The sequence below is a fragment of the Temnothorax nylanderi genome, unplaced genomic scaffold (assembly GCF_030848795.1).
Source record: "Temnothorax nylanderi isolate EJ_2023f unplaced genomic scaffold, tnyl_v1.0 TNYL_tig0006_pilon, whole genome shotgun sequence".
Taxonomy (NCBI): Eukaryota; Metazoa; Arthropoda; class Insecta; order Hymenoptera; family Formicidae; genus Temnothorax; species Temnothorax nylanderi.
This window is the reverse complement of record NW_027249068.1, coordinates 2,397,698-2,423,988: the sequence shown is the minus strand read 5'-3', so window position 1 is coordinate 2,423,988 and position 26,291 is coordinate 2,397,698. Positions and strand designations below refer to the sequence as shown.

Genomic DNA, 26,291 nt, shown 5'->3' with positions numbered 1-26,291 from the left:
TAGAAGTCACTCTCGCATAACGAACAGTAGCACTCGCGTGTCGTGCAGGTCGTGCTGCGAGTGACGTCCGTGACGCGATTACTGCGAATACTGCGGTAATCAGCTCTTGGATCGCTCGTGAAATTCTGCGCTCTCCGTTCCGCGATCTCGTACGAGATCCGATAGAATCCCCTTCCCGTCTCTTCGAGGATTGGTTTTTCAGACGGCTGTTTTTGTTGACCATCCTCGAACGAGAGAGAGAGAGAGAGAGACGCTTGCGCACGCCCGCAATTTTCTGAAATATAAATAAATAGAATCGAATCGCGAATATCGCGATGCGTCTTTCATAGCTTGGTTACTGAGGGAGACACAACGATCACCGCAGAACGTAGAAGGGAGGGATAGGTCATAGGTCATTGGCGCAATTGAAAATCGATCGTGTGACGTGCTGTCGTGCGTCGCGGAATTTCGCGGCACGGCACGAGGGGAGCGACGGATTGGCGTTGGCGTTTACGAGTCCCCGACGAGATGAGAGACGGGACGGGATCCGGGATCTCTCGGGGCCCTCGGGCATGTACACGGCGGCCATTGCGTGAAGCGTCGCCACTCGCCACTCGCCACTCGCCCGCCCTTCGCGTCCGTCGCAATTAGATCGCGCACGAGCGCGATTAGCTGTCGCGCTCGTTCGGCGGGCGGCCGGCGGCCGGCGGCCGTGCGCGAAAGGGCAAAAAGAGGGTTTGGGTTGGGTCGTTTGGGAGGGAAAAGGACATTTATATCGGAAATACAAATAATCGCCCCGCCTGGATCAGGAAGAGGCTGACCGCGATCGTACCGACGGGATTGACGGGAAACAGGAAGAAAGAGAAAGACACTTTTCCACGTGCGTTGTTATGTTTTTCCGAGTTGCGCGTATACACATATGAATGCCGCGTATGTATATGTAATAATGATGAATCGTCCATGGCACGTCCCAGTACTCGATGCAATACCGCTACTACCGGTCCTCGGCGTCGTGACGCCTCTTCTCACACGCCGAAAGTGCCCGTCGTGATCGTCGGCGTCCGCGATAGACGCGCGGAGAACCTGTTTCGACACGGGATTCAAACTAGATTCGCGAGATTGACGTGGGAATCGTGGGATTCGCGTACCGCGACTACCGCGGGCATCGCCGATCGTCCCGGCACTCCCGGCAGGACGTAATCCCTGGTGACGTAATCCACGAATCTTCGAGAAACGCTAACGCTACGTTTTGCGTGTCGTGATTGTCGCGTTTAAGGTCGCGAGTCGATTAGGTCTTAAGCCTAACATTTTTTTTTCGCCCGAGGAGCCTCGTTGTCGATCGCGAGCAAGAATGACGCGCGACAAGTGAGGTGGCACGGTAACCGGTAAACGTTGCTCGCACTATACTTGACTCGTCTCCTTTTATCCGAGTTACCCGAGTACCTCGAACGGCTCGAACCCGAGAACTCCGAAATCGATGGTCGAATTGAACATGCCGCGGACGGATGACGTGGAACAATCGTAGATCGTAGACAGTAAGACAGTGATTGTTCCAACGTAGTGGCCGGAGTGGCCCCCGTTGCTAGCTCGGGCTCGGACGTAACGATCGTAGGTGAGGGCGATCGGACGATCGCCCTCTAATCTGTATACAGAGTCCGAAACGACCGCGAGCGACCGTAAGATGATCGGATGACTCATACGGCCGAGGGAAGATATGCTGCATCAGCGAGCGACCTGCGATTCGGATTCGTCGTCTAGCTCGAAACAGGAGGTTGTTGCCGCGGTGTACCTGTAATCATACCCTGGACGAATTATCGAGATTATCGGCCGGGACTCGTTTCTGCACGATTCACGCAACGGTAAATAGACGAAATATTTTATCGCGCGATAAGACGATTAGGGCCTAAGGGCTTGACGCTCCCGTCGCTTGTAGCGTCTAAACCGCTTAGATCGATCATCAGGTAAGAGTGCCTAAGAGCTGCGTAGAACGACGTTTCCATTTTTTCCGGGATCCGTAATTGGATGCCAAGAATAAAATCATGTCTGGCCGTATGTGACGTATATATGTGTTTGTGTGTATGTGTGTATCCTCTATGCCTGGTTCTTGTTGATGTCAACCACGAACAACGGCAATTTTCCGAAGCTCGGCCTGCTCGGCGATAGCGCGCGGCCGAGGTAGCGAGGAGCGAGACCGGAGACGTTCCAGGTGAAACCTCGGCACTCTCGGCGTCTCGGCCTCGACAGATGTGCGCAGGAAGTCGTCGCATTAACCTCGCGATAGTCGCGATGCAAATCAATAAGAAGTTGCGTGATGCGTCGCACGTTTGATTCCTTTGTTCCATTTTCCCCCTAGGGGAAAATTTGCTGGGGAGTTTTTACACGCAAGAATTACGGATTATCGAGGTAAAAAGGCGGAGAAAAAAAAAAGGTTCGTTTCTTTTTCGCGGGAGCATACATGTACTGGCAAGACGTCGCGTCGGCGAGGAAAAGTTGCGAGCTGGCGAACTCCTTGCGAAAATACGCGAAAGTACATTAGCTCGTGTATAAACCACACACGTATAACTCTCTACGTAGTAGAGAGCAGATGTGTAGGTCTGTAAAGTGAATCAAAAGGGCGGGAATGCTCTCTCCTACGGGAGAGAGTTCTATTTCCTTCTTTTTTTTCCGGCGTAAATCACGGAACACAAATAAGCTAATCGCAAGATCGGTTGTACCGACAATTGGAGTTAATAATGCTGGATTAGCGACTCGCTCTCCGATATCGGACTCGCTCTCGCCTTCCACAATGTTGGTGGTTCCAAGTTCGCGAGAGGTTCCAAGTTCCAACTGGCCGACGCCACGACCTCCGTGCGAGTGTCTCTGGGCGTTGGCACGAAACGAAACGAAACGAGCTCGCCGAAACGTCCGTTGCTCGTCTTCGTCGGTGCTCTAGTTCCTCGCACCGGCGTTGTGCAAACGGTCATAGAGAGCGCTGCAAGAACCTCGAAAAAAGGAAACCTCTCTCGTCTCGTGGTCCGAGCGTCGGAGATCAGCGCCGACATAACTTGCCGACATTGTGCGTGGTATAGCTTTTGTGCAGTTGTCGCGGTAGCGGGGAGAGACGAGAGAGCCGTGTCGATGAAACGTCGTTGCACGCTCATTACGGGAGCAGGGAGAGAAAGAGAGAGAAAGACAGAGGGCTGGAACGCTTCGAACGCAGGATCGTATCGAGAAACAGGAGACAATCGACGCACTGTTGGCTGTTGGCCTCTAAAGGTGATGATTTATCAGGTGCGCAAAAAGTAAGGTTGCCTCTTGTCTTTTCTTTAGGTGTTTCTTATTTTTCCCTTTTCTTTTCGAAGACAGATTGCGGTGACTGTCGGATTTGACGCCCAATCGCGTTCGCTTCGACCGTCCTTCGTTCGTGCACGAAGAACTGCACTTTCCCTTGATATGTACGTCATAATTCAGACAAAGCGATCATGCCGAATGTAATCGAATTTTGCCACTGTTCATCGAAATTTCAATAGGGCAGATTTCAGTGCAATCGCATCGAAATTTCTCTGTAAGCAGATTTTTATCATTTCGTGATTTATAATATCGAGATCCATCGTATAACGATGTGCACTACGAAATAATTTTTTATGCCATTGTTCGTTTGGAGAGTAGCAATTCTCAAATGCAGTCGCCATTGTGTGACACGACTACGACTCGTAGCTTCAACGTGAGAGGTTTATAGCTCTGTTGTAGGAGACAACATTGATTTTTGCTTGTGCTTTGTTGTGTTTTATTGTGCATCGTCGAGGAATTTTACACCATACGGAAGAGAGGGAGAAAGAGAGAGAGAATTTGTTCGTAATTTTATATGTATAACAATTTTATTAACTTTTCGCTACTGACATGGTTTACGTAACGATTGACGTGTTGTCGATCATAATTATTTTTATGGGCGTAACAATTCGTATCAAATGTTTGCGACATACGCTACATTTCTGAAGGATTCCAAAAAGTTGAGTTTTTCAAAAAGCTTACTATTTTTCGTAACGCTGAAACAAGTATTAGTTTCATAGCGATAATCATAAATTAATTTTGTAGAAATTTCAAAACTTCCTCCACATGATTTCGTCGATCAACCTAAATAATTATCCTAACAGCGTGATTTGATGGAAATTGTTTGAATTAACAACATTTTGAAAACCCATTAGCAATATATTAGTTTAATATATTGCTGTTTAGTATACTGTTAAATGTTTTAAATATGAATTTAAAACATTTAATATTAAATATTAAAATTCAGATTTAATATTAAATGGATTTTGCACCTTTGTTATATGTGATTCAGAATATTTTTAAGCTCGTCAAACTTCCAGATTTTAGATGATTTTTCGCTCTTCTTGCCATCTCGGCCGTAGAGAATGACTCATATAGCTTTCGTCATGACATTTTATGGCCTCACGGCATATCCAACTGCCGGAACTTTCCGGAAGGTCGCGCGATGAATGGACGATTTGCCGAGAACTTTCGGTTGCTCAGGAAACTTGAATTTTTCAATCAAGTGGCGCCCCCATAACCTTAGCAACAGATCCCGCCACCTACTGGCAGCAGTTAATTTACAAAGACTACGTGCAATGTGCATTTGGCTTCTGTCTTTCTACTTCCGTCTTCGAGTCGTAAAACTAGACACGAGATGTATAAAGTAAATATGCACGCGAGTGATAATTTGGTAGAGAACCTTTCGTACAGAGTGTCGACGACCGATTGGTGACGTCATTTTATCTCGATAGATAGGGTCTTCGTATAGGATTATCGGTACGTATGTCAATATTTTATTCGCCTGTTAGTAATGGTCCGAGCAGAACACGAGTGAACACGTAGCCTTTATCCAATTCACCTGGATTTATCTGCTACGTGATACAACGGCGAATGTCACATCTTCATCCCGACTGGCAGTTTTGAGGAAACGTTTTTGGAGGTTATTGAAGTACTAAAACTCGCACAACTTGGGCTACAATTCAAATCTACTTATCTCAACTTCAAACTGTTAATTGTTGTTGATTGATAGAAATTCTAGTTTCCGATGACCGATTTTGGCAACTGGCATTTTGCTCTGATTTTGTTTAAACAGAAAATTATCTTTCACAATTATTTCGACTTTTGTCGACTTCAGAGTGTTTCCGACAAGAACATGGCGTCCTAACTGATCGCTTGCTTTGCCTTGAAATATAATATAAAGTAACGGCGCTTTACGTGTGCAACGTGCATTGAATAGTGTTTGAGGATAATTATGATTTTATCGCTATTAGAAGGTTCCTGAGGTACGATAAAACTGCGCAATGTATTAGTTATTATCTACAAGACATATTAGTTTTGTTTAAATTTGTTTAAATTTGTTTAAATTTGACTTATTTTAAGTCTGTGATAATATAATGTGTGTTCATCGTATATTCATAAGTTTACGTGCTGTGTGATGTGGATTTTTAAAAAAGTTACGTGCATGTGTTTACCACAGAAAAATGTGCAAAATGATAGAAAGTATATTTTTTAAACAAAATAGTGTATATATGAAGTGTCATAAATAATAAAAGTGCAGTGTGGCATCAATGCATCATTTTATATAACCTTTTGAGTCTCAAAATTTATTATTTTGGCAATGTAAAATTAAATTTTACATTGAAAATTCGCTCAAGATAAAAAAAATGGAAACTGATATTTTCTAAATTGTATTACTAATGTATGGTGCGCTTCAAGCAGCACATCATTATTGAAAGAGTCATGGCGATATTTTATGCAATAGCTCATCTAATACAAATTCAACGCAAGTTTGATGATGTTTCCGGTATATATTATGCGGCCCACATACGCATAATGTTTCGTCGGCACAAATTAACGTGGCTGCAATGTGTCTGAATACACGTTTAATATAAAGGAAGGAATATGTATAAAGGAACGTGCCGAATAAACAGGATATTGCCGCAATATCGATTCCTATTTGCTTACAATGCAAGAGAAGCCTTTCTAAATCTAAGCATTTTATATAAGAGGCTGAGATTTAAATTGTGGACAACTTAAACCCACAAGCATGTATGTGTATAGAATATTTTAATAAACAATTTTGTTTTAACAAAATTGAATTTATTGCAACTTTATATTTTAAATAAATTCTTTACACACGCGCGCACACGCTCTCTCTCTCTCTCTCTCTCTCTCTCTCTTTTGAATCAATTTATTTAGAAGTGTATGCGTCGTGTATGTGCGTGCGTGCGTGTGTGTGTGTGTGTGTGTGTGTGTGTGTGTGTGTGTGTGTGTGTGTGTGTGTGTGTGTGTGTGTGTGTGTGTGCGTGCGTGCGTGCGTGCGTGTTCTGAGCAACATTTTTTCTCAGCTCAGTTGCTGAGGAACATGAGCGACGATTTTATAAGAATGTTCCACGCTCGCAACAAACAAATCCGGCTTTTTAAGCGATATTTGCGGATCAATTCTTTTCGAATTGAGAACCATACGTTGTTTACGCATAATCTAAATACATGAACGGATTCTTTTCGGATTATATCGTATTTTACCAGGTATATCGTTTGCCATAAGTATATTTTTAAATATATTGTCATATATTTATAAATACACACTTAAGAAAATTGTTCTAATTTTATAAAAGAATTGTGTGTATAGCAGTTATTAAAGTGAGAATTGTCCTTAAACACCAAAAATGTTGCTTTCATGTGACAAACAGACCCGTTCCAGTATTGTACGTGAAAGGGGTTGATTGGATCAATATCCATCTCCTCTTACACCTGTAGCACCACCATGATTAGCTATAGCTTTGGTGGAAAAGTTTTTACGGCGAAAACTAGGGATATCACTTACGTGCGTACGCTTAACGTGCGACTGCGTGTACTAATATACATGGTGTTCTGCGTGTAATCGTGTAATAAAACGCGTACAGTTTTGTACTCACAATAATATATCTTCTATTTAAATCATATAATAATTTTTTGAGCATATAATCGTATCACAAATGACAGCCTTGTGCCTCGATGCAATATCGATTGCGGCCTGATTTAAATCGTAAAGTCATGATAAACAGCTGCTCCAAACAAGACTCGAAGTCACCGGCCTCAACTTGAAAATATTTTCCTGAGCTGTTGCGGTGTTGAATTCGAACGAGTCGTTTTACTTTACGAGATAAACGGTCGGCTTGCTCTTTTAAATCTGAGTGCAGTGCGTTATGATTCACCCTGTATGCAATGCGAGCAACGGCGGTGACAAAGCGTGCAGAATCGTCGGAAAATAATCGATCGTCAGCGAGGTATACGCGGCGTAGTCGAAGTGCGGCATCGTCATTCAGCCCCCTTGCCGAAGATCGGACGCTCGACCGAAGGACGACGTTTCCCGGCGTTTCGATTCTGTGAGAGAACCCGTTGGACAAGCCTGAAGAAAACTCGTTCAAGTGAAACGGATGAACGTTCCGCATGCTCGGGACAAAGAGCGATTGTCGTCCGGGAATACTGAATACTCCGTTATCCCGCTGTGAGAGTACAATAGAACAAAAGGAAAAGAAAGAGAGAGAGAAAAGGAGAGAAATGGCAAATTGAATGCGGAACCCGGCGGTCCTGTATCGTCAAGCGATATATACACGTCGGACGAACGCGGTAGCGTTAACGATGCTACTCGATGGTCTCGCGATCGAGGAGAGTGGCTTATATCAGCGATGACGTATTTTTACGATATACGTATATTCATCAATCGCACCTCCGGTGCTCCGATTTAACGAGAGGTCGAGGCTTTACCGAAAATGGAAATAGAGTCGTGAACTGTGCCTTTTGCCGCTTCGACGACGATTGTGAGCAAATCGCGGCGCGTCTGGTGAACGACGATTCGACAGATATTACGCCGCGCGCCGTTCTGCGATAAGTAAGCGGATTAACGCAATCGGCATTAATCGGCAGAAAGTAAGAGGCGTTTACGCGCGCGTGAGCCGTGGCCTAAAATATCCGCCGACTCGCCGAAGGATCGGAATAAAGCAAACGGTACCGTTCGAAGTTACTTAGCGAGCGTCTCTTTTGAAAGCGAGGCGCTACTCGGGACGACAGCAAGAAATTATGAAATCGCCGAAGAAAATGTCTTCAATGCCCCTTCAAAGCTTCGTTAATGAAAGAACAGTCTGTTTTTGCGTCTGACGAATAAAGGATGATAATTAATAATAAGATCGCTCGACCATGTCGCGTCTTCGTCGAGGCCTGATAGTTCAAATTTCGCGTGCCGTTACAACGGCAATTATGTCGACGTGAGTACACTTACGGAAATGTATAAAATTCACAAAAAAAAAGAAAAATATTTATCACTATGCACAAAAATTACTGTAAGATTCCGCCTGTTGGTCTAAAATATTTATTTATCCTGCGCATCTACGAAGGCTGGTGCGCGCATTGCTGGTGTCGATTAAACATCGAAAATGAGATAACGACACATTTTTTTCTTCGGTGGCCTTTAAGATATTATTAGCTTTCTCGGCTTTTCCCTTTGCGCACAGATATCGTACATTCGAGATATCTAAAAGTTTATTCCAACGCGTATTTCTTACGAGTAAAAATAGAAGTAGAAATTTTCAAAAAGCAAACGTTCGATTTATTCTGTATAACGGATACACAGATCGGTAAAAAAAAAACATACAACGGTAGTTACTGTTTTAAAAGAGCGGCGTTTTTCTCTGTTTGAACGCAGGTTGACCAAGAGCAGGGAACAAGATGGACGAATACGACAAAAAGTTTGCAGAGATGCAAAAGTACATTCCATTTCTGGAAGCGATGATCGAGAGGCTGCAAAACGTTAAGGACAAGGACAACCGGCATATTCAATTGCAGAAAATGCAAAGTTTGCACGGGATTCTGTCAAACAGCAAGCGAAAGTACGTTGGACGGGAATTAGTGCGAGATTACTTAGCTCATACATAGCCGCGCGTATAAATTCTGTTGTTAAAAAGCTGATGTATTAGAATTGCTGTATACGATACTGCGATCGTATAACTACACTATTGAACAAAAAATTACTTTTTTTCGAACACAAGAACGAGAATAATTATTTTTTATAGCTTTTTGGACGTTGAATAACGATCCCGTTTGCCAAATTGTTCTATCACGTCACAATTTTGAGAAATTTGCAGTTAAAGTTGCAAAATTGTTAAAGTTTTATTGCAATCAAAATTAAGTAATGTTAGGATTTTTCGCCCGTATTCAGCGTCCAAAAAGCTATAAGAAATGATTATTCTTGTGCTCGAAAGAAAGTAATTTTTTATTGAACAATGTTATTAATTGTGAACGTTATTGACGAAATAGGTTGAAGATCGAGACGCTGCAGCGGTGCGAGGATGTTTTGCAGAAACTGCACAATAGAGTAGAAAAGGTAGATATCCATTTCATGGAAATTTATCCCGGTTCATTAACCGGGATAACATTTTTGTTGTTTGCTGTGTAAGCTCGTCAACCTACAGAGTGTCCAAAAAATTTTAAAACAAGATTTTACTAAACGTGTATGTCTATACTTTTGATTTTTGGAGAAGTAAACATTAGGACGCTCTGTCCGCACATATTCTGTTTCGTTCTTTTGTCTATATTATTATTACGTATATTGTATATATTTTTTGATATGTCACTGTATATATTGTTCTGTAAACGGATCCAATTTTATTTTCGAAAAAAAAACCTGAAACATGTTTCTTCAAAACTAGGCTTCTAGTCCAAAAGATCTATTCCAAATCTGAAATATTTATTATGTTTCGCACAACCGTAGGCATGTTTAAAGAAATGACTACCTAATTGTTCTGTTATCGTATTTGTTTCTGAGTAGCATATTTTGTACATATCTTTCGATGAAAGATGTGAAACAGAGTGAAATAATGTATAATAATTCGATATAATGTTTTCACATTTTTACATCTTTCATCTTTAATGTAAATCGACTGTTTGGATGGGATTCTCGTCATCTGTATAGTCTTCACGAAGAATCTAGGATTTTGCTTTGCATACTTGTTTCACACAATATAATTTTAAAAGCACTATATATAAATATTATACGATATAAACACACATTTCTTTTTTCTCTTTTTCTCTAAAATAGTAGTTGCTTATTCGATCCTTGGTTCTTTACACTCGTTTTTCGTTGCTTCTTTTTGACTATGTTTTTAGGCTTCCATAGTGCATGTTTGTTCTTTGTATTTTAATTATTCTAATTCGACACGAGTTTCAGGGAAATACACCTGGTTTACAATTACCGTTTAAACAAAATGATGGCGTCACGACGCTACCTTCGACGTAAGTACTATGTATATCGGTATTTTTAAGAAATTACAATAAAATGCAAAATAAATGCAGATAATTGCTATATATGTATGTTAAAATTAAATAATCTTAACAATTCACGGATTCTTGAAACCTGTGAATGGATATTAAAATCGTTAGACGAAAAAAATGTGTTTCTGTGATTTTCAGTTCGTCAGAGAAAGCGAAGTCAAAACAGTGTACGGAACCGGGGCAATCGCAAGACGTGGAGAAGGATAAAGAAATCGATGAGACACCAGAGAGTCCGGATACATTCAGATCTTCCAGTCCCGATTGCCAAATTCTGCCTGTAATAATCCCCACAGAGCGCAGTGAATTGGATCGAAGAAGGCAAAAACAACGTTCCAAAGAAATACCGGTTATTACACTTACGGATAATGCAAAACCAGATTCCACTTCGGACGATGTCATGGTCATGACACATACCCTTGCTGAATGGGACATGTTAGAAGAGTCGGAAAGGAATAACTCAAGGAACAGAGGAAATCGGCAACCTTCATTGGTCGCTACCAGTCATGATGTAGCGACCGCTGCGCAATTGATCAGTAACAGTTTACCGCAAAGAGTCAGCGATAGCAGAAACTATACGTTGGATTCGCAAGATATAGATATACCGACCGTTCCGGTGCCTTCTCTCGGCGGTTCCAGGCGATTATCTTCGATTCTAGAGAAAAATAGGCTGACTTTAGACATAATGGCCGCCAGTTCCTCTAGGTCGGAATCACCTGTGAATGTTCCTGAGGTGAGACTCAACTCTCCCGATCCCGAGATATTATTTGCGAAGCCTAGGGCCACGTCGCCTAGGCCCAGATCGAAAGACAGTCATAACACGCCATTGAAGCCACCGCCGAAACCGCCGTCGATACCGCTTCTATTCTCGCCGCCGTCTTTGCACGAGCCTCCATTGTCTATGGAAGATCTGGCAGAACTGTTAAATGACGGCGAGAAGGACGATGGCGAGAAGGGCGATAAAGCCAACGAAAATGCGGCAAAGCAAAAGGAAACGGATAAAGCATTGAAAAATTTGTCGCTGTCGGAAAGAGAGAAACTTACCACTAGAAAAAGTTTGCCAAATACAGCAGGAGTTTCGCCCGTGAAATCGAGCGAGATTAGAGGATCACCTCATCAATCGAACAATTCTCAGCGATCGGCATCGCAATCGTCTTTTCTGGGTTCCAAATTCCAAGAGCCACGTTACGCAGATAACTACGAGAGGCATCCGCGTCAACGTGACGCTTACGCTCATGATAGTGCGAGAGATAAGGTGATTACTATTTCTGACGATAGCCCATCTCAGATACCAGGTTTTCATAACTCCGCGAACAAACCGGATGAGAGAAATGTTCCATTGTATCAGAGACGTCCGAGCGTACCGTCCGTTCCGGATGTACGGGAAGATGTGAATCTATCTAGACCGGAGAATGAATTTATGATAGATAACACTGACTATTATAATATGCATGCAAATCAGATGCACTGGGCTTCTCCTACGGCCACTAGTGACCATCAATTCGGAAACACGCAGTGGACACCTTCCCCCTATGGTGGAGTGACCAATCCACCTCTGCAACCCACCCAACATTCCTTCACACGTCCTCCGATGGAGCCACAGTTTAGGCAAAATCAGTTTCCACCAACTCTACCCGCTGGCCCCAGACCGTTGATCAATCCCACAGTGCGACCGCAAGAGATGAGTCATATGGTGAGACCGGAAAACGTTCGAGAGGATATACCTCCCTTGATACCTCCCCACAATACAGGTTTTTCGCCACAATACAGAGGCTTTCAGATGGGTCAAGGATCTTACGATCCAGCCTTCCCCGCCAGCAGACCGACGGAATATCCACACGTAAGACCGACATGGGAAGGTCCCGCTAATAGAATAAGCGAGACTACTTACGAAAATGTGATTCCTTGTGGAATTCAGGTGATTTCTGACAGTTCCACAGGAACTTCGTATCCGCGACCCAATACACCTTGCCCTTGGGGCACGCAGAACAGGGGTAACAGAAGTCAGGGGAGGGATGGATACTATGATAGAAACAGGACGGAGGTGAGGCCTAGTTTTAATCGTGATGTGCGCCGATCTGATTGGCCGCGAGACGGCCATTCTGATCGAGAGAATCCGAATCGTTTTCCAAATCGAGATCCACGGGTTCGTACGGAACATAATACAAGTGCAACTCAGGCCAAAGAGACCGGCGCTTCCGCCAGAGATCCACGCCTTGCCAAAGATAAACACGTCAACGCCAACGTGAACGTGTCAACCAAAGTCAAAGATACCGTTCACAAGGAGAAGGACCCCAAGAAACGGCTAGTAACAACGACGAATACAAAGACGACAAAGGAGAAACCGAAATCGCAGAAATCGCCTGAAAAGGACAAGCTGCTGAAAGACAGAATGCAGTCACCGCTAGAGAGTCTTTACGGCGTGATTGACACGAAGGCCAGTCAGATTTCTGGTCTGCAGAAGTTCAAAATTCCTAAAATCAAGCGACCGGAAGCTCCGCAACCAAATCGCGTTGCTAACGAGGCGAAAAAAGTTGAAAGTGCTTCGTTGAAACCATCGCGTGTAAAGAGTAGTAGCAAGAAGAGCAGTAAATCGAGTTTCAAGAATAAGAGCAAGGACGTTGCAAGTGCTGAAGTGAGCAGCAGTAGCGATGGTAATCGTGCAACAGAGAATTCGGTCCAGCAAAGTGATGCTGCGAAGGACGGAAAGATTCTTTCGTCGTCTCCCGAAAAGTCTGACAAAGACGAGACAAAAATCGGCGAAGCAGACTCGGTAACGAACAATTCCAAGTCCAGTGATGTCGCGAAGAAGGGTAAGAAGGACAAGAAGGATAAGAAGGACAAGAAGGACAAGCAGGACGAGTCAGAAGCGGACGGGTCGAAATCCAAAGAAGAGGTAACGCAGGAATGGATTGAGGCACTCATCAGGAAGTCATTCGAATCTGGTGAGGGCAAGAAGCTAGTCGAGCAAGCGAAGTTGATACAGAAGCTCGGGGAGGCGCTGAAACAGAAAAAGTTCAAAAAGCTTAAGAAGATCATCGAGTCTGAGTCTGAGAGCAGTTCGGGCAAGGATGAAACGGTCGAGGCGAAAAAGACCAAGAAAAAGAGGCGAGTAATAGTGTCGGACAGTTCGGATGACGAGTGTCTTGCGGAGAGGCTCAGTATCTTAACTACCAGCACTGATACGAATGTTGAGGGAGAGCCGGCAGCTCAAGATTCTGCAATCTCCACGGATCCTAAAAATTCGGAAGAAAAACTCGAGGCAACAGCATCCAGTAACAAGTTGAGCAAAGAGCTAACTCAAGATATTATCGCGAAGGAAAATGACAGTTTATTAGAGACCCGTGGCGAGGACTGCGTTCAAGTAGATAATAATAAGAATAAAGATGTACAATTGGAGAAGGAGAGTCGTAAGAATGATCGATTAGAAGATAGTAACGAAAATATTGATGTCCAGTCAGAAAGCGAAAAGCAAATCAGCAGATTAGAAGATAGTGATAAAGAGAAGAAACAAATTGAAGATAGCCAGGATAAAAGCACCGTAGAGAAATCAAAGGCTAGCACAGAAAGTAATATAGAATGTTTTGATCAGAATAGTACAGACAGTATAGAAAGTTCGGATCGGGATAAAGATCGGACAACGCAATCTGTCGCTACCGATATTACAGACCAAGAAGTTTCCAATGATAAACCTAAGGTAAAAACGAAAAGAAGAAATTCTTTGGAGATGTTGCAAGAGAATATCAGGGAAATGTTTATTAGCGAGGATGTAGTAACGGCGACAGGTTATCGGATGTGCAGATTGTCGAAAGAAGGTCAGTCGCCCTCGAGCCCGAGCCCGTTATCGATGAACTCTAAGAAGGACGAGCCATTGAATATTGCTGAGAAGAAGATTGCGGAGTCGAATACCGAAACGAACGAGTCGGTTGCGAACAAGTCAAGGAAGAGTTTGAGATCTCGCAATATCGATGAGTCGAGCAAACCGAAAGCCAAGAGCAAGAATGACACCAGACGGACTCGCAGTTTACGCTTGAGGAAATCGATTCCAAGTTCCGACAGTGAAGAGGACCAACCGCTGGCTCTGCGAACAGAAAAGTTGCTGAGAAACGCTGGAAATCGCACACCGAATCAAGAAGTGGATCGCAGTGAGGAAAGTAATGACACACTTCGCCGTAGGTCCAAACGCGTCCTACGTAAAGACACTGTTATGGAACCGCGAGTGCTTGTGGAGAAAGCGGATATTACAAAGATAGATTTATCTAAAATAATGTTCGATAGCTCGTCCGATGAGAGTTTCGGCATAGATGTGTCTGAGCTAGCCGCAGCGGTAGACATCTCTCTTCGACCGGACAAGCAGTCCGATCGGGATTCAGTGGACACGGTGATAACTTCGAGACGACGGAAAGACGCCAAGAACACTGGTAAACGGAAATCGAAGAGGTCATTTGCACTCACTGATGACAAAACCGAGGACGAAATGTCATTCACCGATGAGGAGAGCACAATGTCGGACTTTTCCATGTCGAGCAACACGACTATCGGGCAAGGAACGAGCAGTGGCGCGGCTAGGACGACCACTAGGGAGGATTTATTGAGCAACATCCTAATAGGATTGGTGCCGACGACGGAGAAGAATACGTCGATCGACAGGGGTAGCGAAGCGGATTTTGAGGAGGATGCGACTGATCCGTTGGCCATCGAGCCAAGCGCGAAAAAGTTGACTAGAAGGAAGAAAAAGAAAGGTGGCTGGAAGATGGGTATAGTAACTACTAGAAAGAGAAAGAAGAAAACTGCTTTTGGAGCTACCTCTAAAACTGCTCAAACGAGTGTCGAAGAGACGAATACCGAAACGAATGTCTCGATGGACACCGTAAAAGTTGATCGATCGATATCGGCAGATAAAGAACCTACAACGGTGGAGAAAACTCCTGAAAAAATTCTTGGGGACAACTATGCCGTCAACGATGCGATAGTGAAATGCGAAAACATTAAATCGCTTGTAAATACGGATAGCTTTGATATAGATTTGAAAGATTTTGCTAAGTTATTAGAGCCCATAAGTACAGCAACACTTAAAGAAGCGTTCGGTAATGATTCTCTTTCCGTCGAGGAAAATAAATCGACAAAAATGGACTTGGAAGAAGCAGAAAGTTCGAATAGCGCTGATCTTACCGCGGCAAGTGCCGCTACCGCGAACAAGTTTTTCAAGGAACCGCCAAAGATTGTTTACGACGAACTTATGGCGGAGCTCTTTCGCAGGATAGACATCAAGCATCTGATAGACTACGCCTGGCTCGGTCAGGACAAGTACAAATGCTTATTATGCTTCTTTACGGGCAAGAACATCGTTCACCATTACAAGGTCAGTCATCACGGGAGGGAGGTGCTTATCTCGCGTCTCAAGTCGACGGACGCACAAGCTGCCATCGTGGACACCGAACGCGATGCGACCGTCTCGTCATCCGCGACAGAGACAGGTCAGACGTGCAAATTCTGCTGCAGGTTTTGCGGTTGGATCACGGTAGGCGCAGCAGACGCGGCACTCGAGGCGTTCTACGAGCACTGTACGACGCACACGGGCGAATACAGGTTCCACTGCAACAATTGTTCTTACCAGGCGGTGGCCAAGGCGTCCATGAAAACGCACTACTACAAGATGTGTCGCAGGGATAAAACGTTCAACGAGTCTGCGTCTGAGGACGTCATACCGAGGGAGGATGGCATCTATGGCTATTTATGTCGCAGTTGTAATTATGTGCAGCTAAAGCAACAGAACGTGGAGGCCCACGTTGCGTTCTGGCACCGAGAGCAGATGGATACCGAGATCTTGAAGATCAATATGGCTACGAGTAACAACGAGCAATCACACGAGTCAGCGTCCGTTAACGCCGAGGAGCCTTTTGTTGTAGAAAAAAAACCGCAGGTTTCTGAATTAGGGACTATAGAGTGTAAGGCTGTACCGTTGGTGAGTATCACGAGGCTAGCGGAGTCCGAGGGCAGCAATGAGAATACCAGTGAATGTATTCTGCGCGAACCAAAAACGGAGGAGAATATTCAGATCAAGGAAGAAAGCGAGGAAACACCGAAACTGTCTCAAGGAGAGCCGGAGGGGTCGGTGAGCACTGGTAATCTAAGCGCATTTGTTTGCCCACCTGAATTGGAAAACAGAGAGATGGAGATACAGCGGGAGCGGCAGAAAACGATGCAAGAGATCGCCAATAACATCGGCATTCTATTAAAGAGCACTAAATCGGGCCTGTCCATAATAGACAAACTGCAAGACAAGATGCGAACGGACGCGGTCGTCAGTCCAGTCCCTGAATGTAACACGCCGACGGAGCACATTTCGGAAGCGAGGGAAAACCCTTCGTTGCCTTTTGAGAGTTCGTCCGCGGAACCTCTGAAAACCGAAGACATAATCATCAAGGAGGATCTTGTAAGTCAGCCGAGCAGTCAGGAGATTCGCCCTTCTCTTACGGAGGAACAATTGGCTGCTGATAAGTCAGAGGTGACGAACGACGAGAATGACAAGGTGGACCTGAAGATCCGGGATCCTCTCGCGATCATGGACTCGTGCAAGGACAATGAGAGCGACAACGAGAACAGCGACAATGAGCGCTCGGCGCCAATCTTCGAGTCGGACTCGAGCAGCGAGCAATCGGATTCTGAGCAGACCGACGTCAATATGATCCTGAAGGAGACCTCGACCATAGACGCGTCTTCGTCGCGGGATCCAATGCTGACGACAATACAGAGGCTGGCCGCGCAGCTTCAGAACGTCAAACCGTTGGAGCCAGTACCTGAACCGATGCTCGATATTAAAACGGAGATCAAGAGCGAGCCGGGAGAGCCTATGTCGTCGATCCCGATACCACCGGACGTCGTACCGATCTCTAGTGTCCAGCATTCGCCAACGAAACAACAAAACGTCAAGTATTCGAGAAAGGAAATATTGACGCCAACGTCGTGCAAGAGTCCGCCACAAAGTTTTATCAAGTTCAGACGGCTGAGCGGCGATATGCTATCAATGCCAACGGATAATCAAGAAGGTTCGCAGGAATTCAATACAGGTCGGTGATTGAAACCGATCGCTATAGATTGTAGTTGTAGATTTTAGTTAAAGATTTGAGTAGTTGAATGCGTTAATGAGGAAACGCAAGAGATTCGTTAATTAACGTATTCAACAGAAATATACATGTATCTATATTAATGAATAAAATTCGTAGATGGAGCTCAATCGGATAGCGCGGTAGACTCACTGCAAACGGACGCAGAGGAAGAATGCTCGTTTTTGAAGATCGAAAACGTGGTTAGCCTCGCAAAATCCGATCACAACGAAAGCCATATTGTACGTGAATGTGTCACAATTATTTTTCATTGCCGGCATCCCGACTTTGTCTGTTATCATTACCACATTTTTTATTTCACTATTACGCTATTTCCAGGTAAGTGACATTAGGAGAGCGGTGGAGATCTCGCCTACGAAGAGCAAAGAGATACCCATTCTGAGGAAACCTAGTCAACCTTTAATATTAAAAAAGAATGTCTTACTACAGCCGCTGATAAATTCGAACGTGCACGGTATGCCCGATCAAAAATTTGCCAACATCCGTCTCAGCGAAATCTATCGGCACATATTTAACATCGAATTCCTTGACCGTAGCTCTGAGGATCCACCCGGTGATCGTCTCATCGACAAGCCTAGCGACAAGCCCATCGACAAGCCCATCGACAAACCCATCGACCTTGAATTACAGGTCGAGGAAAATCAAAGTGATACGTTCGCCTTTGTCAGCCAAATCTAAGGACACATCGGTCTCGTCCTCCTTTGCGGTCAAGTTAAAGTCTGTGGAGGCATATACGGCGATGCTGACTGAGACAAAGCTGGCTCACTTCTACAAGTGCATGGGCCGCAATTGCTCTTACACGACCGACTCCCTCACATTGTACGACCAGCACTATTTTAAGCATTTCGAGGCCAGCGGACAGAACAGCACGGAGGCGCACGATTATATGAAGTGCGCCTATTGCCACGCATCTCCGAGTGACTGGAGAAGCTTGGAAGCTCACTTGTGGGAGAAACACGGCCATTGCCGGTACCAGTGCGGTTACTGCTTTTATCGAGCCGTTGTACCGTCCTATTTACAACAACATCACGTAATAATTTTTAGTTACTGTAACTATGTTATTAAAAGAGAAGGAATAATATTTAGTTAATTAATTAAATTTTTCAGACGACTTGTCATCCCGGCACCGTACTCTATTATTTATTAGGCAAGCCGCAAAAGCCGACCCAGGAAGAAGAAGATGTCAATCGCAAAGATTACGTAAAACCTTTTATTTGCAAACATGGTGTGTAATTTTAATAGTTTTGATTATAATATAATATGTTACAAACGTGCTAATATAATATGTTAATATATTGTATATTGCATAATTACGATGCTAATTCCTAACATTGATTGGTTCCAGATTGCGACAAAATCTTTTATACACGTGAAGCATTTGCCGTACACTTAAAGACAAAACATCCATCTTTTCAGTTTAAGCACAAATGTCATTTGTGTAACACTATACACACGACGGCAGAATCTCTCGTAACTGTACGTATTCTGCATTTATCTATAAACGCTATTAGGAAAAAGAAAGTAATTATAAATATTGCTCGTTTTACTGTAATACTTTGTACTTTACAGCATTATAAAGTGCATGGATTTTGCAAGTACCAGTGCTTATATTGTTTTTATGGTGCCGAGAGTCTAAACGAAATGCATCAGCATTTGAGCGCCTTTCATTGCAATCGATTACCTCAGGTTCTGGAGCGTGTGCTTCCTCCAAAGGTATGATTCTTAGAAATAATTATAACTTAATTAAAACAAACTGTGCATGTCATTGTCACTATATTAAAACAACTTCAATTTTGAATGTGTTTTTATTTATTATTAGAAGTTTAGAATATATCGGTCATTAGGTGTTTATCTAAATATGTTCATGTTATCCGACTTGTATATTTTGAACAAAATTCGAAATTTTAGACACATTACTAAAAAGTGACATAACTGTTTCAATAAATTGTAATGCTTTTAATATATCATGCAATTGCGCGTAATTTCAGCCAAACTACACCGAGGAAGTTATACGTCAGCTTGTTTTGCGAACTATCACACAAAAAATAAATGAAGGAAGCTTTGATTCAAGTGACGGTGCTGACGATTCTAAAAAGAATACAACTAAGAAAGCTGCAACAAACGATCAAATCTCTACAGCTTCGTTAAATGTTAAAGTTGCTTCAACTGACACTCGGTCTAAACCGCCAAACAACTTGAAAAAGGACAATTTTGTCGGGGCAGTCAGTAATGATCTAAAGGACGCAGAAGTTAAGACCAATGTTTCCAATATCTCAACAAAACAACCTGCAGATGTGACTCTCGCCAGTGTCAGTGAAAAAACGAGTAATAACATCCCTGAAAAACAGCCTGTGCAAGATAAATCGTTTCTACACTCAAAGACGGGAAAATTAACCGACCATACCACAAGTCAAATTCTTCAGGAACCAGAAATAAATCTGTCATTGTCCATGAACGACTCCGACGCGGTAGACCCACTAGAATTCTCAGGTGAATTCAATTGCAGTGACGAATTCGTAAATACCAATTTTCTCGATAATGCGGAACTTTTGAAGAATTTTACACCCAATTCCGGCAACATGTCCTCTAAATCCGTGGATAAAACCGAAGACAGTGACATCGAGATCTTGGAGAGCGAAGAGAAAGTTGCCGCGCAGAAAAACGCTGAAGTTGAGATAAAGAAAACGGAACCCGCATTTCTCGAGACAAAGGCTGAGAATAAAGAGCAGGTTGCATCTAGCGACACTACCGAGATTAAATGCAAGTCCGAAGAGGCATCGGCTAATGCGACTGCTAATGCGACTGCTAATGCGACTGCTAATGCGACTGCTAATGCGACTGCTAATGCGACTGCTAATCCGACTGCTAATGCGACTGCTCAACCAGACAAACCTTTGACTTTGGATGACATCAAAGACACCGGCCGTACCGGACATGAGTTATATAAATGCGGTTATCTGGAATGCAGTTTCACGGCGTCACAAGTAGTCTTGTTGAAAGCGCACATTAAGACGTGCAATCTCGGAGACCCCATGAAAAACTTATTTTGCCCGCATTGTAAAAAACGATTCGTCAAAATTGGCTTGCTCCTAGAACATATGAAGACTCACGGATTGAAGCGTTTTGGATGTGCGATGTGTAAATTGAGATATCCGGTTTCGTATCAAGCTACAGCCCACATGAAGACAAAACACAAATTCCTCAACACGAAGTTAGTGCCTGCCGACCCAACAAACCCATCGGTGGATGGTCTCTTCATCGTGCAAGCAGTTGTAAGTCTCTTTCTCTCATCAATATTTAATATAATAACTTTACATTGTATCTTCTTTTTCAAAGAGAGAGTGTTATGTATATGTAATTTTTATATAGCCTTTCGGATCTGCCGATCGAAGAACCAAGAGGCGTAAAGGTATTAGGTCTGGAGCGGAACAGGAAAATGACAAAACTGCGGATAACGAAAAATTATCGTTCAGTCCCGATGAGATAGAGCAATTACCGCGTCAGGCGATTTACAATCGGGAAGTCCAATGCGCCGTATGTCCTTACACAACTAAAGTTCGGACAAACATTATCCGGCATTTGCAATTACACGCAAAAGACGAGACCGTACCCGAGAGCGGTCCGGTCAATCCTGTTCCTTGTTTAGATAAGAAAGAGAAAATGTTCGATAAGATGGTGAATCTGGCGAGCAGCTCGCACCAAAACGGTCGTATGGGCGCGAAACCGAAAGAATCTATTAAGGAAAGCGAGGAGGATGATAGTATACCGAAGTTTATACCGGAACACAAGAGGTATTTTATTTTAACATATATTATATATCATTGCATGCACGACATATTATTTGAGATTGCAACAGATGAAATATGAGAGAGAAATACTGTTCCAACAATCATATCTTTTCTGCGGTAGATATGTATGCGGCGTAGCCGAATGTAATTACTTAACAGTGGACGAGGCGATGTTGAGGTATCATTTGAAGGCCCTACATAGGGATGAGCCATATTTCCGTTGTCCACATTGTCCTCCACCGCAGCCAGGTCAAGAGAATCCAAATATAGCGATCGAAAAAATGGGCATTCATTTGAAAATGCACGATACAAGACTCTACAAATGCTCCCATTGCAATCATCATCATTATCATAGGTTTGTACACACTTATGCGATAATTTCAATTGTACATGTGATTATGTCGTCTTCGTATTTTTTGATACATTTGATAAAAATTCTAATTTTATACATATACTTAATACAATTTTAAAACATGTGACAAGTACGACTAATGAGCTTGATTACTATTTAATAATGATCATTAATGTCAGTAATCAAGATAAACAAGATCGCTATTTTGATTTAAAAAAAATTAATGTACGAAAAGGAGGAATATGTTGCTTGTCAGATGTTTTAAGATTTTCTTGTTGGCGCGAGTACACTTTCTATGCTCTCTGATAGTATTAAAATGACATCTAGGCACGTTGTGGAACGGCATCTTACCGACAAGCATCTGGAGAAGAGGCCTTTCGTGAAAGTCGTAAGGGAAATTGAAAACACAGAGACTGTTCAGCAACCGGTCCAGGAAGAGACCGAGGAGGAGGTACCCGATCCGGACGGCAATCATTGGAAATGTAATCTGTGCGATTTTAAATGTGTTTACAAAGCCGATATAGTCAAGCATGCTGACACGGCTCACGGCGAGAGTTCCCAATACAAGTGCACTCTGTGCTCATTCAAAACGAACCCTAAGGTACTTCTCGAGCAGCATATAAATAGCAAGCACGGATATGATACCAATGCCGATTACACCATGATATACCAGAGGATAAAAGGTGTCAACAAACGGAACACGGAAGCTGTGGAGCAAGGCGGGCAAGACGAGCCCTTTGATACGACGCCACTTTGGCTGAGAAACATGCCGCGAGTTCGGCATATCCGCGGGATTCTTTTGGAGGAAGAGATTGAAACGTCGAGCGAAACGTCGTCCGCAGCTTCGAAGGTATCTCTAGGTAAACGTAAGAGCGACACAGAAATCGTGACAAAGCCAGCTAAAATAAAATCGACCGGGAAATCGACGTCTCTCGACGACAATAATAAGCAATCTAAGGAGAAATCGAAACGATCGCTCTCGTGCGACAAATTATCCGGAGAGGCAGGAGACGACACCGGCAATAAATCGGCTAAAGACTCAAAAACAGATGCGGGTGAACTGAGTGACATTAATGATCCTGACATGGGAAGGTTTGGACCTTATGGCAAACCGGATGCCAATATGTATGTCTGTACACTGTGTAATCACTTCAAGACGAAATACAAGCACGATATGAGAGATCATCTTTATAGGGAGTTGAACTATCCGAGGTAAGCGATATGCTATATTAAAACTTACACGCCTACGTGTCACATGTCAAAGATCTGCAACGCAATCTGAAATTGAGTAGAATTTGTCGCTAATCTACCTTTAAATACTATTATTAAGAGAGATTATGTATCTGTTTAGATGGCATTGTAAGACTTGCGGATATTTATCGATAAATCGTAAAGCATTGCTGCAGCATTTTGGGAAACGTCATAATGGGGAAAATCCAGCATACGAGCCACTTTCGCCGGATAACACGATTGAGTATTGGGTACATATTTATTAAAACTTTTTACCATTTGTCATGTTTTTTTACTATTTATTAATTAACATTAATAAAATGAAACAGAATAAATAAATATTAATATAATATATTAATATTACACTGCTTAATTTGCAGGTGATGACTTTATTGAAGAAGCAAACGGATATGATCAAGGCGACGTCTCATAACATGAATGTTGCCAACAAAAGTGTAGCGACACCCGTTAGTCCAGATGTTAGTTCCGTAAAAATCCTAGCCGACAAGAAGACCGTAAACCTTGCACCTACGATATCCAACCTGCAGAATGACATTCTTGAAGATTCTAATAAAAGCAACATAGACACCGACGACGACGACAGCCGAGACAACGAGGATCTCGTAATCGACATGAAGGAGGACGAGATGCACGATGACAGGAGCAACGACGCGGATATGTCCGAAAATGATAAACGTAAGTATAGAGATTACGTTCAGAACAGTTTATACAGTCTTGATTATACCGTCCATAAGACAGAACGTATTGTATGATTTTGTATGATTTTACGCGCAGCTCGCGGAAAGACTGATGACAATCTGGAGAAGCCGATTGCCTGCAAGCACTGTCAGCACACATTCAACCGCCAGCGCGGATTCAAGATGCACGTTCAGTATTCGCATTTGAAACTGTTCAGCTTCTTGTGCCCTTACTGCGACCGCAGCTCGAACTCGGAGCCGTTGCTGCGCCAACACATCCGCGCGAAGCACCCGAATAATCCGGAAAATATTCTACGCAATCCGAATGCGGTTGCAAAGTTGCCCGATGAGTTTTGGGAAAAGGAATATGGTCTCTATCCAATAAAGGGCAAAAGGCGAAAATTGAATACAGAGAACAATGCTAGCAACAACGTGGCCACCGGGTCTGCTACTAGCGTTTCCGCAACCGTTTCCACCAGCAATCACTCAGAGAGGTGCGAATTGTGCAATTTCACAGCCGTAAATTATACTGGCCTGAAGAGTCATATGAGAACACACGCCACTCAAAAGCACAATCTTAGGTGCCTGTATTGTACCTACAGCTGTATATTCAAGGCAGAAATGGTCGAGCATTGGAAAATAAATCATCCCTCATTGCCGTTGAAATTTAAGGAACTAACATCGGCGGCTGGCTCCTCCTCCGGCGAGACAAAAGGCAAACCGTCGACGCCTCAAAAACGGGATGTCGACGGGATGTTGAAGAGCACGGGGGAGGAACGTGAGGCGCCGACTATAATCTACGGCTGCTTCTATTGTGATCTTCGCAGCATGTCGCTGTCATCCATCAGGCAGCACTGGAATCTCATGCATAAGGAATTAAAGGGTTCGGAAGCCACTTCCAACGTAAAGTTGCCGTTTAGATACAAGAATATACCTGTGCCAAAATTGTCGTCTATAAATTCCGCGAAAAAGGACGTTAACGAGCAAGCGAAGCAGACGGAGAACCTGTCGCCGCCTGTCACTCAACGGTCCGGATGGGTTTGTCAATGGTGCCAGGAGTTTTGCCAGACCAACAACGATAGGATGAGGCATCAGAACATGTTCCATTCGCACCTACCCCACAAGTGGCAGGAACAGCAGCAACAACAGAAAGAGCATGATCAGTTACAAGGGTAGGTGCTTGCTCGTATATATTACATACATATACTGTTGCTTTCATCGGGAGACACCTAATCAAACATGCGAATTCTATATTTCAGAACGTCGACACGATTGCCCGCATACAGTGCCGAGAAGTACGCAGGTTCCGCGACGAACTCGAAGAATGCCCCAAACTTCGAGTCGGTCTTAGAGAACTTGATCACGAAACATGCCAGGCATACCGAACTTGGTGACACGAAAAACGAGGATGATCAGAATCTTTTGGGGGTATCGAAAAGAGATCGCGGCGATGATCGTCAGGCTGTCGCGAGAAAATCCACCACCAAATCGGTCGTTCTATGCACGAAATCGAGCCCACGTGTATTCAAAGCTGTCGCGCGCAAATCCACGAATCCGAGGTATCCGCCGACCTCTTTTACGCCGCGTTCACCAGCGGCGCAAAGCACGAACACGGGATTAGAGGAGGAAGAAGAAATACGGCGCGAACCGCTATCGCATTACGGAATACCGAGCAGCCCGATTAATCTGGCCGAGTTAAGCACGTATATGGTGGTCGGGGGCCTTAGCATGAGGGTAAATTGTCTCACTCTCTCAACATTGATTGATATCAAGCCAAAAGTACTAGTGAAAGACATCAGGAAAGATCCCGAGTACGCCGCAAGTCTGTCAAACTTGGATTAATATCACAATAATTATTTATATAATATAGGTATATATCATTTTCGTGTCATATCGAGATTCAAGATTTTTCTATTAAAAATGATTAGTTGCGTATCGCTGTAAAAGCTAGTATATAAGTGGAGTTGCAACAAAACCCCAGTTATAATTTCTGTACGCGATAAAACTGATTTGCGATGATAAAAAGCAAAAAAATACAAGCATTTTTTAGTTAGGATTGAAAAATCGTAATGTTAATATCACTTGTATTTTTTGCTCCTGATTTCACTTCACAAAATATAACGTGTATATATTAAAAGCGGAGATGTGGTTAAACAGCTGTACACTAGGGAAGACGATCGAAACGATTAGTACAATAAAGAGTCGTATTTTAATTTTAAAATGTATCAACTCGAGTATATGTTTGATGTGATACTTTTCTATATGAAAAGGCTGTCTGTTAAAGTCTTAAATTATTGTTAAACTTACGATTACATCACAGATTTACATCGTGAATTGCTGAATAGTCAAATTTGCATCAATCAATATTACATAATATTCACGTCATTCGGAATAACCAAAAAAATTAATACTTAAAAAAAACCAAACGGGTAAGATATTATATATTTCCTTTGTGCTATGTAAGTATTTTATTTAAATATTCTATTACGCGTTTTATTTTATGAGATATAGTCGAATATTCGAGATCATATTACGTATTTCAGTAATGAAATCGCACTACATTCGGGGATGTACAGAAATAATACAGATCATTACAATATAATTTAATTATTACATTACATTGTAATCTTCAGATTTTTTTTTTCATAAAAAATACTAATATTAATATAATAGAAAATAGTAAATTTTTTTCTGTGAAAATATAAGACTGACACGCGTCCTACTATTGTAATGTAGTAGTTTTTAGAACCTTGTAAATATATGTACCATACCGTAAATAAATATTTTTAATTTTTATAAA

At 43.0% G+C, this 26,291-nt stretch overlaps 1 protein-coding gene across 2 annotated transcripts; it reads left to right on the top strand.

The window, feature by feature from the left end:
* The first annotated feature begins 763 nt into the window (after positions 1 to 763).
* On the top strand, positions 764 to 26,291 carry LOC139779092 (uncharacterized). Of its 2 annotated transcripts, none has more exons than XM_071717343.1 (19): positions 764 to 1,838; positions 8,675 to 8,858; positions 9,286 to 9,352; positions 10,190 to 10,260; positions 10,438 to 17,345; positions 17,523 to 17,644; positions 17,742 to 17,877; positions 17,960 to 18,453; positions 18,531 to 18,648; positions 18,769 to 18,899; positions 18,993 to 19,136; positions 19,412 to 20,695; positions 20,793 to 21,214; positions 21,333 to 21,566; positions 21,891 to 22,775; positions 22,915 to 23,044; positions 23,174 to 23,489; positions 23,589 to 24,663; positions 24,751 to 26,291. In XM_071717343.1, the coding sequence occupies exons 2-19, from the start codon at positions 8,698 to 8,700 to the stop codon at positions 25,331 to 25,333; spliced, it is 13,281 nt and encodes a 4,426-aa protein (XP_071573444.1). In that variant the 5' UTR covers positions 764 to 1,838; positions 8,675 to 8,697; the 3' UTR covers positions 25,334 to 26,291. The 2 variants fall into 2 exon arrangements, with proteins under 2 accessions (XP_071573444.1, XP_071573439.1); XM_071717338.1 differs by having other exon boundaries at positions 10,438 to 17,366.